Source organism: Gopherus flavomarginatus, chromosome 1, assembly GCF_025201925.1.
Source record: "Gopherus flavomarginatus isolate rGopFla2 chromosome 1, rGopFla2.mat.asm, whole genome shotgun sequence".
Classification (NCBI taxonomy): Eukaryota; Metazoa; Chordata; order Testudines; family Testudinidae; genus Gopherus; species Gopherus flavomarginatus.
In genome coordinates, this window is record NC_066617.1 from 20,111,169 (window position 1) to 20,127,127 (window position 15,959).

The following is a 15,959-nucleotide window of genomic DNA, read 5'->3' on the forward strand; positions in this document are numbered from 1 at the left end:
TTGGCTGTAGACAATGGATCGTGTGATGTGCCCGGGATGGAAGCTGGAGGCATGAAGGTAGGCATAGCGGTCGGTAGGTTTTCGATATAGGGTGGTGTTAATGTGACCATCACTTATTTGCACCGTGGTGTCAAGAAAGTGGACCTCCCGTGTAGATTGGTCCAGGCTGAGGTTGATGGTGGGGTGGAAGCTGTTGAAATCGTGGTGGAATTTTTCCAGAGTCTCCTTCCCATGGGTCCAGATGATGATGATGTCATCAATGTAGCGTAGGTAGAGAAGGGGCGTGAGTGGACGAGAGCTGAGGAAGCGTTGTTCCAGGTCGGCCATAAAGATATTGGCATATTGTGGGGCCATGCGGGTGCCCATAGCAGTGCCACTGATCTGGAGATATATATTGTCATCAAATTTGAAATAGTTGTGTGTAAGTATAAAGGCACAGAGCTCAGCAGCCAGTTGTGCTGTGGCATCATCAGGGATAGTGTTTCTGACAGCTTGTATTCCATCTGTGTGTGGGATGTTTGTGTAGAGAGCCTCTACATCCATGGTGGCTAGGATGGTGTTTTCTGGAAGGTCACCAATGCATTGTAGTTTCCTCAGGAAATCAGTGGTGTCACGGAGATAGCTGGGAATGCTGGTGGCATAGGGTCTGAGTAGAGAGTCCATATATCCAGACCGTCCTTCAGTGAGAGTGCCAATGCCCGAGATGATGGGGCGTCCGGGATTTCCGGGTTTGTGGATCTTGGGTAGTAGATAGAATAACCCTGGTCGGGGCTCTAGGGGTATGTTGATTTCTTCTGGTGTTAGTGTAGGGAGTGTCCTGAGCAGATGCTGTAGTTTCTTAGTGTACTCCTCAATGGGATCTGAGGGAAGTGGCCTGTAGAATTTGGTATTGGAGAGTTGTCTGGCTGCCTCCTTTTGGTAGTCAGACCTGTTCATGATGACAACGGCACCTCCTTTATCAGCCTCTTTGATGATAATGTCAGGGTGGTTTCTGAGGCTGTGGATGGCATTGCGTTCTGCACGACTTAGGTTGTGAGGCAAGCGATGTGGAAGTGGGTATTCACCCACGAAAGCTCATGCTCCAAAACGTCTGTTAGTCTATAAGGTGCCACAGGATTCTTTGCTGCTTTTAGTAGTTTCATAGACACCACAGTGACTGAGGCATTAGAAAGAGACAAGAAAGTAGAATAACAGTTTAAAAATGCCTTTTGGAATTGGAAATTATTCCACTGGCTTCCCCGTCCATTGTGGAAATTGTTACCTTAAAGCTCTAAAGCGATGCAAATTATGAAAGGAAAGCTGCATTATTCCTTAACTACTTTACAAATACTCAGCAAAATCCTGCATGCCTGCTCCAGTCAAACTTCTCCTGAAGTCAACATGTTTTTTGCCTGACTGAGATTTACAGGATTAGGCTCACTGACAAGCCAGCTGCACATTGCAAATCAAGACAGCGAATTCTGAATTTGCAGCAACAGCTAGTTTGCTCTTACATTAGCCTGTCTTTCCCACTCATTCAGCTTCTTTTGCGTTATAAGTTCAAGTACAATGTAATGAGTGAAATCAGTATCAGATTTCCCAGTGCACTTACAGTTCCTGGCCGTGGATATGGTACACGTCCTTGGTAAGGCACCCATTGATAGTTGGGACCATCTCTATGAGCATATGGACCAAGGAACACCCTCCTTACATCTGTCATGCTGTACATACACACTGCTGACCCCTTGAAGATGTTGCTAAAAATGAGGCAGAGGGAAGAAAAATAAGTCAATTTCTTTAAATTATTTGTCAGTTTAAACACAGGAGACTGGTGGGATTAAAGGCTCTTTAATTAATTACATGCATTGATTTTCCAAACTCTAAACTGCTGTCTCAGCAAACCCAAACACGGTCCTTAGAAAGTTCAGTTTAACTGACACAAATCTCTCAGATGTTTTTCTAAACAGAATGGCTGCTGGCTACTACTTAAAACATATTGTTTATATATGTCCAGATCAGATTTCAGTGGGACTTTTCTTAGAGTAGGTACTACTCTATATGAGTAATACTTAGGATGGTTGAATCTGGCTCTTAATAGATAATAAGTGTTTTTCAGTTTTCCATCCCTGATTTTGAAACTGAACTGCTTCATAAATAAGGCAGGGGTGGAAACCTATTTGTAATAGCTGTCATTCGGCAAATGCAATTTATTGGTATAAATATGAAATAAAGAGGTCTCACGTGTTTTTCATAATGGTGACCTTCATGCAAAAGGGTCTGTAACCCATTACTCATCCTGTAGCTAACTAATCACTTAATATACCCTTGCTAATAGTCAGCATATCTGTTTTAGTTTTGCCCTTTCTTTCTCTCCCTCATTTCCCCCTTTTGACAACACACACTGAAACTGCATCGCTGTGCATTTCCTTGGGGTTTCTACAAGGATAGTAGATGCCACATGAGCCTCATTCTTGTGATGCCTAGAAACTTAAATTTAAAAACATATGCCTCCCTCCACGGTCATAGGTGGCTTTTCCCTCAGAGGCAAATTCAGTCCTTCATGAGACAAAAGCCTAGAGACAATTCCATCCTTGGTGTAAGCCCATTTGAGGGAAGCTCTACGGACTGAGTTATGCATGAGATCAAACTAGATGACCACAGTGATCCATTCTAGCTTTAGAATCTATGAGCTTATGAAGCCAATGGATTTACACCAAGGATGTACTGGACTCAGTTGAGGAGCGGTGGAAAAAATGTTCGCTGTTTTTTCTTAAAAAGCTTATTGATTGTCCAGAAGTTTTCCAAAATTCTAAATTTTGCTGATATTTATTTATTATTATTTTTAAAATTTTTCCTGCATTACTTTACCAGCTTTATCTGGCAAGAGATTTGACATTTCACCATCTTTAAAGCCAATTTTTCAGCAGGAAGAGGCTGAGAAACTGACACATTCTTTCAAACTTGCGTCAGGGCAATGATGTACATTGCTCATAAGAAAAGAAATTTAATTCATTACTTCTCACTTACACTGCCTTCGTGCAGTTCAAAGGTTAAGAAAACGCAGTGTTTTTTAAGAACATTTTAGCAAAGAGAACTCTTTAAAGCAACCAGCTACACAAGTTTCCATACAAGTAAAATGATATATTCTGTACCTGGAAGTTGTAAACACTCCATAGACTATTGGATTTTTAGGGTCTTTTGAGTTCATTAGAAACACATCCTCTGTAACAAAAACAACAAAAAAGGAAAAAAAGAAAACACATGGTCATTTCAGTAATGAAAATACCAGAACATGATTCTCCATTCAAATTCATTGTGGCTACTTACGTAGTTCATCAAAATGAGTATCAATGCCATTGGGCCCTGGCACAGAACAAATCAGGCGTGCTTTAAGGAAAGTTGTCCATTTATTAACAAGGCTTCTGTGTCCACCAAAGTCATTCTAATAGGAGAAATAGTGTATGTTAGTACATGATCATATTCCTGTTTGAGATGGGAATTGATATGAAAAAACTGACAGAACAGTGTATTAAATGTAACATCATAATCCACAGTTTTACATATTATCCTTTTTATTGTTTAGGAAATTATAAAATCCACCTCATTTTTCAAATATACCAATACTGAATCAATTTAAATTTGTCATGGTCATTACTATGAATTTAATATCATTTTCAGAAGAACTTATTCCTCGAAAAGCTTGAAATAGATTAAATAAGAAAAAGAAAGAAAGAAAGAAAGAAAGAAAGCATGCAAGCAATTGAGCAGATTGACAGTGTTTTGCTTCTGTGCAAGCTTACATGTTGCCAAGACTCAATAAAATTTAAACAGCTCATTATTCTTTACTGAATATCAACAAAGTAGCCCCACAAGTTGTACAAGATCAAAGTATAAAAGATGTTGTGGGGGGGTGGAATCAGATGTTTAATAGCAGGGCTGAGAGTGGGGGCAGATCAACGTCTCCGTAAGGGTGGGGCTATAATTCTCCAAGCTGCTATCTCATTTTTCAGAGATGGTGACTTGGAGTCCTGCCTACAGGAATAATGTGAAATTCTACTCTAAACATTATATTTACCAAAGCTATCAACGTTCATGGTGATCACTTAATTCATAGATATTTTCTCAAGGTCCCTCAGGAAAATATTTGGATATTTGTTGGGATGGATGAACCCGGTTGAGACCCTAGACACTGTTCATTTATAAAACTTAGCCTAACCAATTATTTTCATTTTTATATGCCTTTGCCTTTAGAAGTTTTACCTGGAATGGGAACCTTAGATGTCAAAAATAACCAAAGAAAGAAAATTTCTACAGAACATCTGGTCCACCTGGAAGCAGGAAGTACCATGTTTCTTGCACAAGACTCTTTCTCTCAGCCGCATTTTAAAACTCAGGAGATTCTGATCATTTTTGGATGATGCATTGTAAATTTGGGGTACTACTCCAAACAGAACAGAACAGAATATTGTACCTCTTTGATGTTTTCTCTTGACTATTGGTCATTCTAGAAGACCTCGGCATCACTACATTGCCAGTGTTACCACAGACTAATGTACAGCCAAGAAAGAGTAGTTGCTAATATCACTTTTATAGCTTTAACTGAGGGTATTCATTCTCATAAAATTAAGTCACCATATTACCTTACAGATCTGCCCTATTCTGGCATGGGTGGCTTTTCCAGAGTGCTCTCCATCAATTGCATTTTCACGGAAGAAGAAATAGATTTTGTCATCTTCTGGGTTATCACTCTCCGGTATTAGGTGGGCACTAACAAACCTGGGATCTGAGAAGAAAATGCCAATGTACATGTTACTACACAGCAAGTAAAATTTACATGAAAGGATTCTTCCATTCTGACTCGCACACATGAACTAATCCTTTCATCAAATAAGCAAATTTTCAACTTTTCTTCCTGGTGCTCCCACCCAAAGGAAATCCCTATCACAACTTGTTTCTGCTCTTTCAAGCTAGTACTAGGACAACACACACACACACACACATTCCCAACACTGCACACCAGCACACATCTATAGTTTATTTATCTAGTATATAGCAGTGCTTGCTATTCATACTCTGTAGTGATTCAGAAAAGCATATGAAGTAAAATAATACATATGAAATTGCTCTTTTAACTATAGTGTAACATTATAGCATAGCTTCCTAATTCCATGCATGGATTGTTCAGAGTTTCTTTCACATTCAGTCTTGCCCACTTCTCATTTCCTTGTTTATTTTGACTTTCTATACAGCAGAAATGAAAACTGCATAGGAAATCTAAAATAGAGGAAGAAGATGGTTTGTTCAGTAGCTAGGGTGTTTGGCTGAGAATTGGGAGAGATGTGTTCAAATCCCTGAACTGCATATATGTCCTCTGTGACCTTAATCAAGTCATTTAACCACTCTGTGTCTTAGTCCCCAGTGTATAAAATATAAGGGTGCTGTGAAGATAAATACACTAAAATTGGGAGGCCCTAAGCTTCTGTAGTAATAGGAACTATAGACAGAACACTCAAGAACAGGTTAAAAGTCATTCTATAAAACATTTTTGGATGAAAAATGGCCATTTTGTTTGAAATTTTCCATTGTTTTTCATCTACTAAAAACAAAAACAAAACAATGTTTTGAAAACCATTTTTTAATGGAAAAACAAAATCCATTTAGGTGGGAATGATTTTTAAAATGAGTTTTTCATTTTTATAGAAAATTTAACGAAAAATACTATTTTCTGACCAGCTCTATTGACATCATTATTCAGAGTACAAATTCCCCTTCCACACATATGTCTATATCTAGACAGTGATACAGTAGATATATAAAGCCTCAAGAGAGATTGATAAAACAAACAGTGGGCAAAGAAATTAGGACATATACTCAGGGGTGTAAATCAGCATAGCTTTACTGACTTCAATGAGGCTGTGCCAGTTTACACCAGAGGAAGATCTAGCCCAATATTGCATTTTTCATTCAAGTATTTCCGTTGGCCTTTTTGATCAGGGAAAAGGAGGTAAATCAAACAGAATTACCAAGCTGTTGTTCTTCCTACGACATTTGACATCCTGCTGGGATAATTCAGTGTGAACTATATTTAACTATTCAAAGAATCCTATCCCTATGTCAAATTATAAGCTGTTCTTGTATCATATATTAAAGTGTCATCTTAACACATCACCACATACTTAGGGAGGTAATGAGCCAGATTGCGCTATGCTGATTTTCACCAACTGAGGATCTGGCTTATTAAGATCACTACTTTATTTACTAAGGATCCTCCTCAGTTTATATGCTAACTAACTGCATACACTGTGTGTGATGAGCACTGTGTCATCAACTAATAGCACTTCTCATATAAGCAGATGTTTGACTTTGCTTTTTGCTTGAAGACATGCAAGGTTGAAGAGTTTTCCAACTGATCTTGCATGGAGATGTCCACACTTGGTGCTAGATGAGAAAACACGATGGTGCAGCAAAGAGAAAAATAAACTGAAGAGTGCTGGTGCCAAAACACATCCTTGTCCAACATCACTGTGAATTTCAAAGCTGTCAGATTGATCACACCATATTGAACAATAGCCTTCATGCCATTATGGAAGGATTGAATCAGACTGAGGATGATTGAGAGGCAATTAGTTCTCTCTCACTCACTCACTCATGCCCATCACCCCAATCGGGATATGGGCCGCCAACCACAGATCTCCAGAGTCCTCTATCCTGGGCCATTCGCTCTAGCTGGTTTCAGGTATTACCCATTTTTTGCTATCAGCCTGCAGGTCGCATCGCCAGGTGTTTCTTGGACGGCCTCTTTTCCGCTTGCCACCGCAGTGCCTGTCTGGTGATGTTAGTTGGCTGCTTACATAGTGTATGTCCTATCCAAACCCACCTTCTCCTTCTGATTTCTTCCTCTGCTGGGAGTTGACAGGTCCTCTCCAAGAAGTGGATGTTACTGATGGTGTCTGGCTAGCGGATCTGGAGAATCCTTCTGAGGTAGCTATTAATGAAGGTCTGGATCTTCCTGATGGTTGTTTTGGTTGTCCTCCAGGTTTCAGCTCCATACAGTAGGACTGATTTCACATTGGAGTTGAACAGTCGAATTTTTATTGCCAAAGACAGCTCTCTGGAGCTCCAGATGTTCTTGAGCTGTAAGAAGGCTGCTCTTGCCTTACCAATCCTTACTTTGATGTCTGAGTCTGTGCCACCCTGCTGGTCGATGATGCTACCTAGGTAGGTGAAGGACTGCACTTCTTCCAGGGGGCTTCCATTCAGTGTGACTGGGTCATTGCTGATGGAGTTAATCCTAAGGATCTTGGTCTTGTCCTTGTGAATGTTGAGGCCAACCTGTGATGACGTGGCTGCCACTACGTTGGTCTTCTCTTGCATCTGCTGTTTACTGTGCGAAAGGAGCACAAGGTCATCAGCAAAGTCCAGGTCATCAAGCTGGGTCCACAACATCCACTGGATTCCGTTCCTACGCTCGTAAGTGGATGTCTTCATAATCCAATCAATGACGAGCAGAAAGAGAAGTGGTGACAACAAGCATCCTTGCCTGACTCCAGTTTGCACCTGGAAGCTGTTAGTAAGCTGCCCTCCATGGATCACTCTACAGTGTATACCATCATATGAGTTCTTGATCAGGTTGACCACCTTTGCTGGGATGCCATAGTGCCGAAAGAGCTTCCAGAGGGTCTCTCGATCCAAGCTATCGAAAGCTTTCTCATAATCAACAAAGTTGATGTACAACGAGGAGTTCCACTCCATAGACTGCTCGACTATGATGCGAAGCGTTGCTATCTGGTCCGTGCATGATCTATTCTGCCGAAAACCTGCCTGTTCATCTTGTAGCTGTGGATCAATGGCATCCTTCATTCTCTCTAAGAGGACTCGGTTGAAGACCTTCCCTGGCACCGACAGGTGTGTGATTCCTCTATAATTGGCACAGTTGCTAAGATCTCCTTTCTTGGGGATTTTGATGAGATATCCCTCTTTCCAGTCTACCGGAATCACTTCTTCTTCAATTTGAAGATGCATGACACTGGGTGGTAAAAGCCGTGAGGAAGCCACTAAGCCGATTACCCTTCTTGCAACCAGGAGGATTACCATAGGCACATGGAACGTGAGGACCATGTACGAGTCAGGAAAGACGGTGCAGGTTGCAGCAGAGATGAGGAGCAACAACCTGACCCTATTAGGCATTAGCGAGACAAGATGGACGCAAGCGGGACAGAGACGACTGCTGACAGGAAAGCTGTTGCTGTATTCAGGACGTGAAGAGAGCGACGCACCCCACACACAGGGAGTAGGCTTCATGTTGTCCAAGCAGGCACAGAGAGCACTGATTGGTTGGGAGGCACATGGTCCCAGGATCATCACAGCATCCTTCAGAACTAAAATGAAGAGGATTAAGATGAATGTTGTTCAGTGCTGCGCTCCAACTAATGACAGCGAAGAGGAAGACAAAGATTATTTTTACAACAGACTCCAGAAAATATTAGAGATTCTCCCAGACAAAGACATCATCATCCTTATGGGAGACTTTAATGCCAAAATTGGACCTGACAACACAGGATACGAACAAGTCATGGGGACCCACGCTCTGGGAGAGATGAGTGAGAATGGAGAGAGATTTGTGGATCTGTGTGCACTTAACAACCTGGTCATAGGAAGTAGCATCTTTCCTCACAAGCGGATCCACAAGAGTACCTGGGTATCACCAGCAGGCACAACAGAAAATCAGATCGATCATGTCTGCATTAGCAAGAAGTTCAGAAGATCCTTGCAGGACGTTAGAGTTAGAAGAGGAGCAGACGCGGCGTCCGACCATCACTTAGTGGTGGCCAGATTGAAGCTGAAACTGAAAAAGAACTGGATAGACGCGTCAGACAGAAGAGTGAAGTACAACGTCAGACTTCTGAAGGACCATAAGACCAAGGAAGATTTTGGACTGACGCTGAAGAATAAGTTTTCAGTATTATAGGATCGGTCTGAGGAAGAGGAAGACAGTGTACTAAACAGATGGCAGAAAGTGAGAGAGACACTTAGGTCAGTATGCCAGGATGTGCTTGGAATTAAGAAACACCAGCAGAAAGAGTGGATCACAGCAGAGACCTTGATCAAGATAGAAGATAGAAAGAAGAAGAAGGCAGCAGTCAATAACAGCAGGACTAGAGCAGCAAAGGCCAAAGCTCAAAAAGAGTATGCTGAAGCCCATAGAGCAGTGAAGAGGAATATCAGGAAGGACAAGAGAAAGTATGTGGATGAACTGGCAGTAGAAGCAGAGCAGGCAGCATACAGCGGTAATACGAAACAGCTGTATGATACTACCAAGCGACTGTCTGGAAAGTTCAGCAAGCCAGAACGTCCCGTTAAAGACAAGCAGGGAAAGTCTATAACAGGAATAGAACACCAGATGAACAGATGGGCGGAGCACTTTGAGGAACTTCTGAACAGACCAGCACCACCAAATCCACCAGATATCAACCCAGCCAACAAGGACCTCCCAATTAATTGCAATAAACCGGCCAGAGATGAGATCAGAAAAGCCATCACCATGATGAAGAATAGGAAGGCGGCTGGACCTGATGACATCCCAGCAGAGGCCCTGAAAGCAGACCTGGATGCTTCAGTGGAAATGCTGAACCAGTTCTCTCTAGCAATTGAAAAAGATCCTTTCTGTTAAACAGGTCAAAAGCTTTTGTAAGATCTATGAAGGCCATGTATATAGGTTATCCTTATTTTTGAGACTTTTCTTGCAGTTGCTTTTGTGCAAAAATCATGTTGATGGTAGATCTACTAGCACAGAAGCCACACTGGCTCTCTGGATATGCACATTCAGCAAGAAGTTGCAGTCTTTTAAAAAATGACCCATGTAGCACTCATGAGAGGGATTCCTCTGTAGTTAAAATCACTCTAATCTTCTTTGTTTTTGTACAGTATTATGAAGTTGGCATCCTTCATGTTTTGTGGTACCCCCCTTCTCTCCAGCAGGCAAGCAAGACATTGTGCAAATATTTAAGCATTACCTGTCCTCCTTTTTTCAGTACTTCAGCTGGAATTCCATCTCTTTCTGCAGCCTTTCCTGGTGCTAGAAAGTGGTTTGTCTTTATAGATGGTTCTTTACCAAGCTCTTTGATGGTCTAGAGCCCCGAGGTCACAATTAGCACTATTTCAGAAACAGTGGATTCACATGAATAGAGTTTGTGATAGTGTTCCAACCAGTGTTTGCTTCTGTCAATGATGATGTCTCCATTATGATAGTTGAGTGGGATAGTCTTCTTAGATGAAGGATCTATTGCTTTCTTAATTGCATTAATCAGACCTCTTAGATCTCCATTCTCAAAGGACATTTGTATCTTTAGCACAGATCAAGCCAGTATAGTTGGCCACTCTTGGCCACTTTGAGGTTAGCATATGTCTCAGGAGAGTGGTGAATGCTGTGATGGAAATCTGAGGGTGCATTTTGTTTCAATAAGTGGAACTATTTCTTCAGGGTATGTTGCAAACTAGTTGTTATACTGTGTTCACTAAAAGCAAATGTTTCAGCTATATGGATATTCTGAATGTCTTCTATGCTGCATAAGCATTCAGGGTAGGTACAATCGCTTCCCTAAGATAAGTACTAAATTGGAAACACCTTCCTTGGTCTTTTGTGTTATTGATGTTAATGTGTGGGCAACAGTTCTGTTTGGTATGATGACATTTCCTTAATGAAAGCCTTATTTTGCAGCATACAAGTGTATAGTCTATATCACAGTCTCCACTGAGAAAATTGCAAGTATAGAGAGAAAACTTTAGGTCAGGGGTAGGCAACATGTGAGTTGATTTTCAGTGGCACTCACACTGCACCAATATGGGCGGGGGATCTGCATTTTAAATTTAATTTTTAATGAAACTTCTTAAACATTTTAAAAACCTTATTTACTTTACATACGGCAATACTTTAGTTATAAATTATAGACTTCTAGAAAGAGACCTTCTAAAAACATTAAAATGCATTGCTGGCAAGCGAAACCTTAAATTAGGGTGAACAAATGAAGACTCGGCACAGCACTTCTGAAAGGTTGCTGACCTCTGCTTTAGGTGTTTTCTACAGGTGACAATTAAATCTAGTTGGTGCTAGTATCCAGATCAGGGGTGTCTCCAGGAGACTTTCTGGTAATGCATGTGTTAGTAATACACAGTTGCTGGTGGGTGAAGAGCTCAAGTACTCTTTGACCATTGTTGTTAATTTTTCCCAGTCCATGGTGACCAGTGATTAGCAGCCACATCTCATGATGTGAGCTGACTTTAGCATTAAAGTCTCTCAACAGATAGAGTTTCTTGTCTGGTGGTAGCTTGCTGACGACACAGTGGAATTTCTGATAGAACAAGTCCTTCTCTACAGAGGTGAAGAAAAGTGTTGGCACATATGTACTAATGATGTTGGTAAATCCACCTGTGGTAGATATTCTTACTAATACGATACATTCTGATGTTGCAATGGGACATTCAACTAGAGATGTGAATGAATTTTTCACTGCAAAACCCACTCTGTCCTCCCAACTGTCTTGTTTGCTTTCTCTATGCCAAAAGAAGCAACATTGCATCTGAACTAAATCTGTAATTTAGTCCAGTCTCAGAGAGAGAGAGGCTATGTCAATGTTAAACCTCCCCGGCTCTCTGTCGATGATGGCAGTCTTCCTACAGTAATTGACTTCCTCAAGGTTGTTTGACATACCAGTCCATGTTGTCCTCATATTCCAACAAGCAAGTTTGAAGAGGGAGACCATCAAACCCAAATCTTTGGTGTTTACACCTATGCAGAAAAAAATAAGGAGGCAGAGGTTGAGCTTAGGATCACAGTCTCCCTCTTTGTGGTATTATCCAGGCCCAAAGACTCAGAAAATCAAGATGTTTAGAAGCCAGCGCAGTTGCAGGAGATGCTGGAAGGCAGAGCTGAATTGCAATGCCAACCACCTGACGCTTTCTTCACAGTGGGTTTAGTTCAAGGTTGTCTTCCCAAGTCTTTGCTCAACCAAGAGCAGGGCAGCAGTGCCACCTGGAATAACTCCTTTGTGGATATTATTTTTCATTCCAATGGGTATCTGGCATACCCTTCCCACCACTCAGTGGCGTGATTCCCAGTTTAGTCGATGAGCGCCCAACTTGTGGCTTGTTGTACGGGGTTATGTGATACCAGTAGCAGCCATGCACACTTTACCTGATCTGAGGAGTTTCAGCAACTTTGCAATAGTCTTGCCCTAGGTTGTGATGAATGTCTTGCCTGATGTCTGGAGCCTATTGCCCAAGAACTCTTGGGGGCCTGAGTTTGCCTAAATCCAGTCCTTCGGGGCCATGGTGATCCAGCCAGATAGTCACCTGTCAATCAACTTAGCACTCTCTGCAACCCTGGGTTGCAATTCTGTCTTTCTCTTCTTTCGGGGAAGGAGTGGCGATGATGCCTAAAAGTCAGGCACTTCATATACCCTGTTTTCCTACTAGTACACTCGTACAGCAAAAGGAAGTATGTTCCCCAGCATATCTGTTCAGCTGTTGAGACCAGGGATATAGCATCACCCTGAAAATTTTAGCTAGTTCAGTAACTTATCTTATTATCAAGAGTTCCAAAGGGAGAGTTTAAGATAATTCAGGCAGCACTGACATACTTCATATGTTCAGCACAGATACATAAGGAAGTTGATGACATATAGGAGAGAGGCTATGCTGGAATGAGCTAAAAGAACTTCCGTTGAATGGGAAGTGGAAGCAGGAGCCAAAAGGAGTAGAACCCACGATAGTACTCTGCAAGCTATTATCGATGGATATGACTACCTCAGATTGCCATGTACAAATTACTGGAGTCTATGTGATGCCAAAATGCGTCTACAACTATTAAGAAATACATGGTTCTTCTAATAATATAAGCAGTCACAACACCCTGTGGATCATATTCGTTTCCACATTCCAGGCCCATAAAACACCATTAGTGAAAAGGATTTAAGAAACACTTTGGGTTTAAACAGTTTACAAGGATTCCTTATGTTCAAAACTCAAGCAATCAATGTCAAAATGTGTTTTAAAAAGAAAACAAACATCAAAAGAACATGTCAGAAGTATATTTAAGCATGATCAAAGGAGGAATGAAACCACAATGTATATATGATAAACATTAATGGCAGAAACATTTCTCTAATCTCATAGCCAGTCCAAGCAGGTTAAAAATAGAAACGATGATTTAAAACAATCAGTGTCAAGAAGCAAATAATTAAGAAATGCATTTCAACTTTTTTCAATCTCCTTTTCTCAAGTCTCTTGACACTGGGCTACTTCTCATACCCTAACTGACACCTTCTGCTAGCTCCAATTTTGTATGGCCCTCTGGGATTACCAGTTCTATAGCAACTTCACTGGAAGCAGCCCATTAAACTGTCCTTCATGAGAAATCTACCACTTTATGAAAAAGACACCTTGGTCCAGCTGCCTTTATGATTAATATGCCATTGTTTGCTTAGTTAAGTAATGGAAACATGTTTTGCTTGTCTCAGCACTTTAGGTTCAGATAAAGCTAAAGAAAAATCAATCTTTATTTGCTCCTTCACAAGCATTATTCTTTAGCAATAATGACAAAAGAACAACAGCAAAAACAATAAAAGAAAGGAGATTGGATTCCTGAATGAATCATATTAGCATTTTAATGATGATCCATAAAGGAAACGGCACCAAAATTGCCTTTAGATATCAAGATGCACTAACTAAGCTGAGCAAACAGAAGTTAGGGTCATTCCTTCATAGAATCATAGAATCAGAGGGCTGGAAGGGACCTCGAGAGGTCATCTAGTCCAGTTCCCTGCACTCACTGCAGGACTAGACCATCCCTGACAAGCATTTGTCTAATCTTCTCTTAAAAATCTCCAATGATAGAGATTCGTCATTTCAAAGAAGAAAAAGGACAGTTCTCACAGGAGGCATTCTGTAAGAGGTTGAATCAGATGCTCCCGTTACAGGAGATTTGTGGTCAGAATGACAAATTTCCCCAGCTCACACCTAGAATATTCGAGGAAACTGTAGGGAAATGTTACACTCAGTAAGGTTGCAGTTGCTGTAATTTAATGAAAATTACTGAAGGGTAACTAGAACCCTGCGAAGAGGTAACGAGACAAGGGAATCTTACATTAAAAATTTAACAATAACAAAAATAGACAGCTTTTCAGACTTCATAAACACACAGTGCTTGTCAACAGAGACCCAGCACGTACAAAACAGCACGAACTGTCCTCAGAAAATCTGAACTTGAAAATCATAGCTAGCTTCATTGCCTTCTCAGAGGAAGACTTATAGCCTCAATCACAAATGTGCACAGCAAAGCTCGAAGTCCTCACTGCTTTCTGTAAGGTCAACAGGGGACAAAGCTTTTAATATGTGATGACAAGAGAGCTCACTTGTCTTATGCTCTTACGCACTTTACCATATTTTACAAACCTCATAATCTTTTAATGGTGTGCTTCTAAATCTCCCTCATTTAATCCTCACCTGTCAAACACCTTCTTTTGCCACTGAGTCAGTCAAACTTTGGACCTGAGTCTCACTTACAGGTAAGCCCCTTTGTGACCCTGGAAGCCCGTCAGTGCCAAATGGAAGAGGGTCCTCCATCCTGTAACTCAGGCCTGACACAACCATTGCCCCAATGCTTTGTTGCCATAATATGTATCTCAGAGGGGTCCTCTGAGGTATTCTATGTAAACTGGAGACACGCTGGTCCCAAAAATTATTGTGTGATGTAAGGACTAGTTGTGTACAAAGCATAGATGTGTGCTGAAACTATGTTCTTCACATGCACTTGGGAGACAATGCATAAATCTAGCCTGTCCTAGAAAAAGGAATATGTATTTACTTGTCTGATCAGCTTGCAGAATTCCTGACAGTGGACAATGAACATACATTTACATATATGGTAAACCGAGCCCCGAAGCTAAACAAGCAGGAGAGAAAACTGTTTAATAATCACACCAGGGGACAGAAGCTGCACCCCAAGAAGCCTCCCTGCCTCTTGAGGCACAGACAATGGACTTTGAGTAATACAACAGGAGCAAAAAGGCCTTTTAGTTATCCATCACCGACGGGACACAGGGTAAACCACTCTCTGAGCCTGTGAAAGTTGGATCCCCAATCTAGCAGGCTAGGGATGATGTGAACTAGCAGTAAGTAAGAAAACTGCTTAGGCAAAGATCATAACTAGCTAAAATTAAGTTTTAGTCACTAGAAGGCATGTTTTATTTTACTGTTTGTAACCATACCTGTCTCTTTTTTCTTTACTTAGTATCACTTATTTCTTGTTAAAGCAGCGAAGAGTCCTGTGGCACCTTATAGACTAACAGACGTATTGGAGCATGAGCTTTCGTGGGTGAATACCCACTTCATCGGATGACATGCATCTGACAAAGTGGGTATTCACTCACGAAAGCTCATGCTCCAATACGTCTGTTAGTTTATAAGGTGCCACAGAACTCTTCGCTGCTTTTACAGATCCAGACTAACACGGTTACCCCTCTGATACTATTTCTTGTTAATAAACCTATTCTGGTTTTATTACAAAACTATCTGAGTGCTGGGTATGAAGTGTGAGTCTCCAGCAAACCTTAGAGGCTAATCTGTGCTCTGTCTCTTTGGAGGCAGTGAACTTAATAATTTCTCTGAGCATCCCATGAGAGGGACTGGACAATGCAGGGAGACGTCTGTGGGGAACTCAGGAACTGGGGTTCACTGGTTGTTTCCTGCAAGGAAAGGTTTAGATTGGCAGAGTCCCGAAGAGCTTGCTGGCAGGGCAGACAAGTTGGTGTGTCAGGGAACTGATACAGTTTAGGAGCAGCAAAGCCCTTGCTCTTGCTAAGGCACAGGGTAACACAGTGGCTCACATTTCTGGGTGTCCTGAGCATGACATCACACCTTTTACAGCTCTCTGCTGGCATAAAGATTCCTCCAAGATGGTGAAAATGGCTCCCTGAGAATATCCC

At 41.3% G+C, this 15,959-nt stretch overlaps 1 protein-coding gene across 2 annotated transcripts in view; it reads right to left on the reverse strand.

Annotated features, from left to right (window-relative positions):
- The window catches only part of SEMA3A (semaphorin 3A), a 217,395-nt gene that overhangs the window by 43,969 nt on the left and 157,467 nt on the right, over positions 1–15,959 (reverse strand). For both annotated transcript variants that reach the window (XM_050936850.1, XM_050936851.1), the window contains 4 exons: positions 4,620–4,762; positions 3,307–3,421; positions 3,132–3,201; positions 1,592–1,736 (listed from right to left, as the gene is read on the reverse strand). In XM_050936850.1, the coding sequence (XP_050792807.1) occupies positions 1,592–1,736; positions 3,132–3,201; positions 3,307–3,421; positions 4,620–4,762 (473 nt within the window). The remainder of the gene's footprint in view (positions 1–1,591; positions 1,737–3,131; positions 3,202–3,306; positions 3,422–4,619; positions 4,763–15,959) is intronic.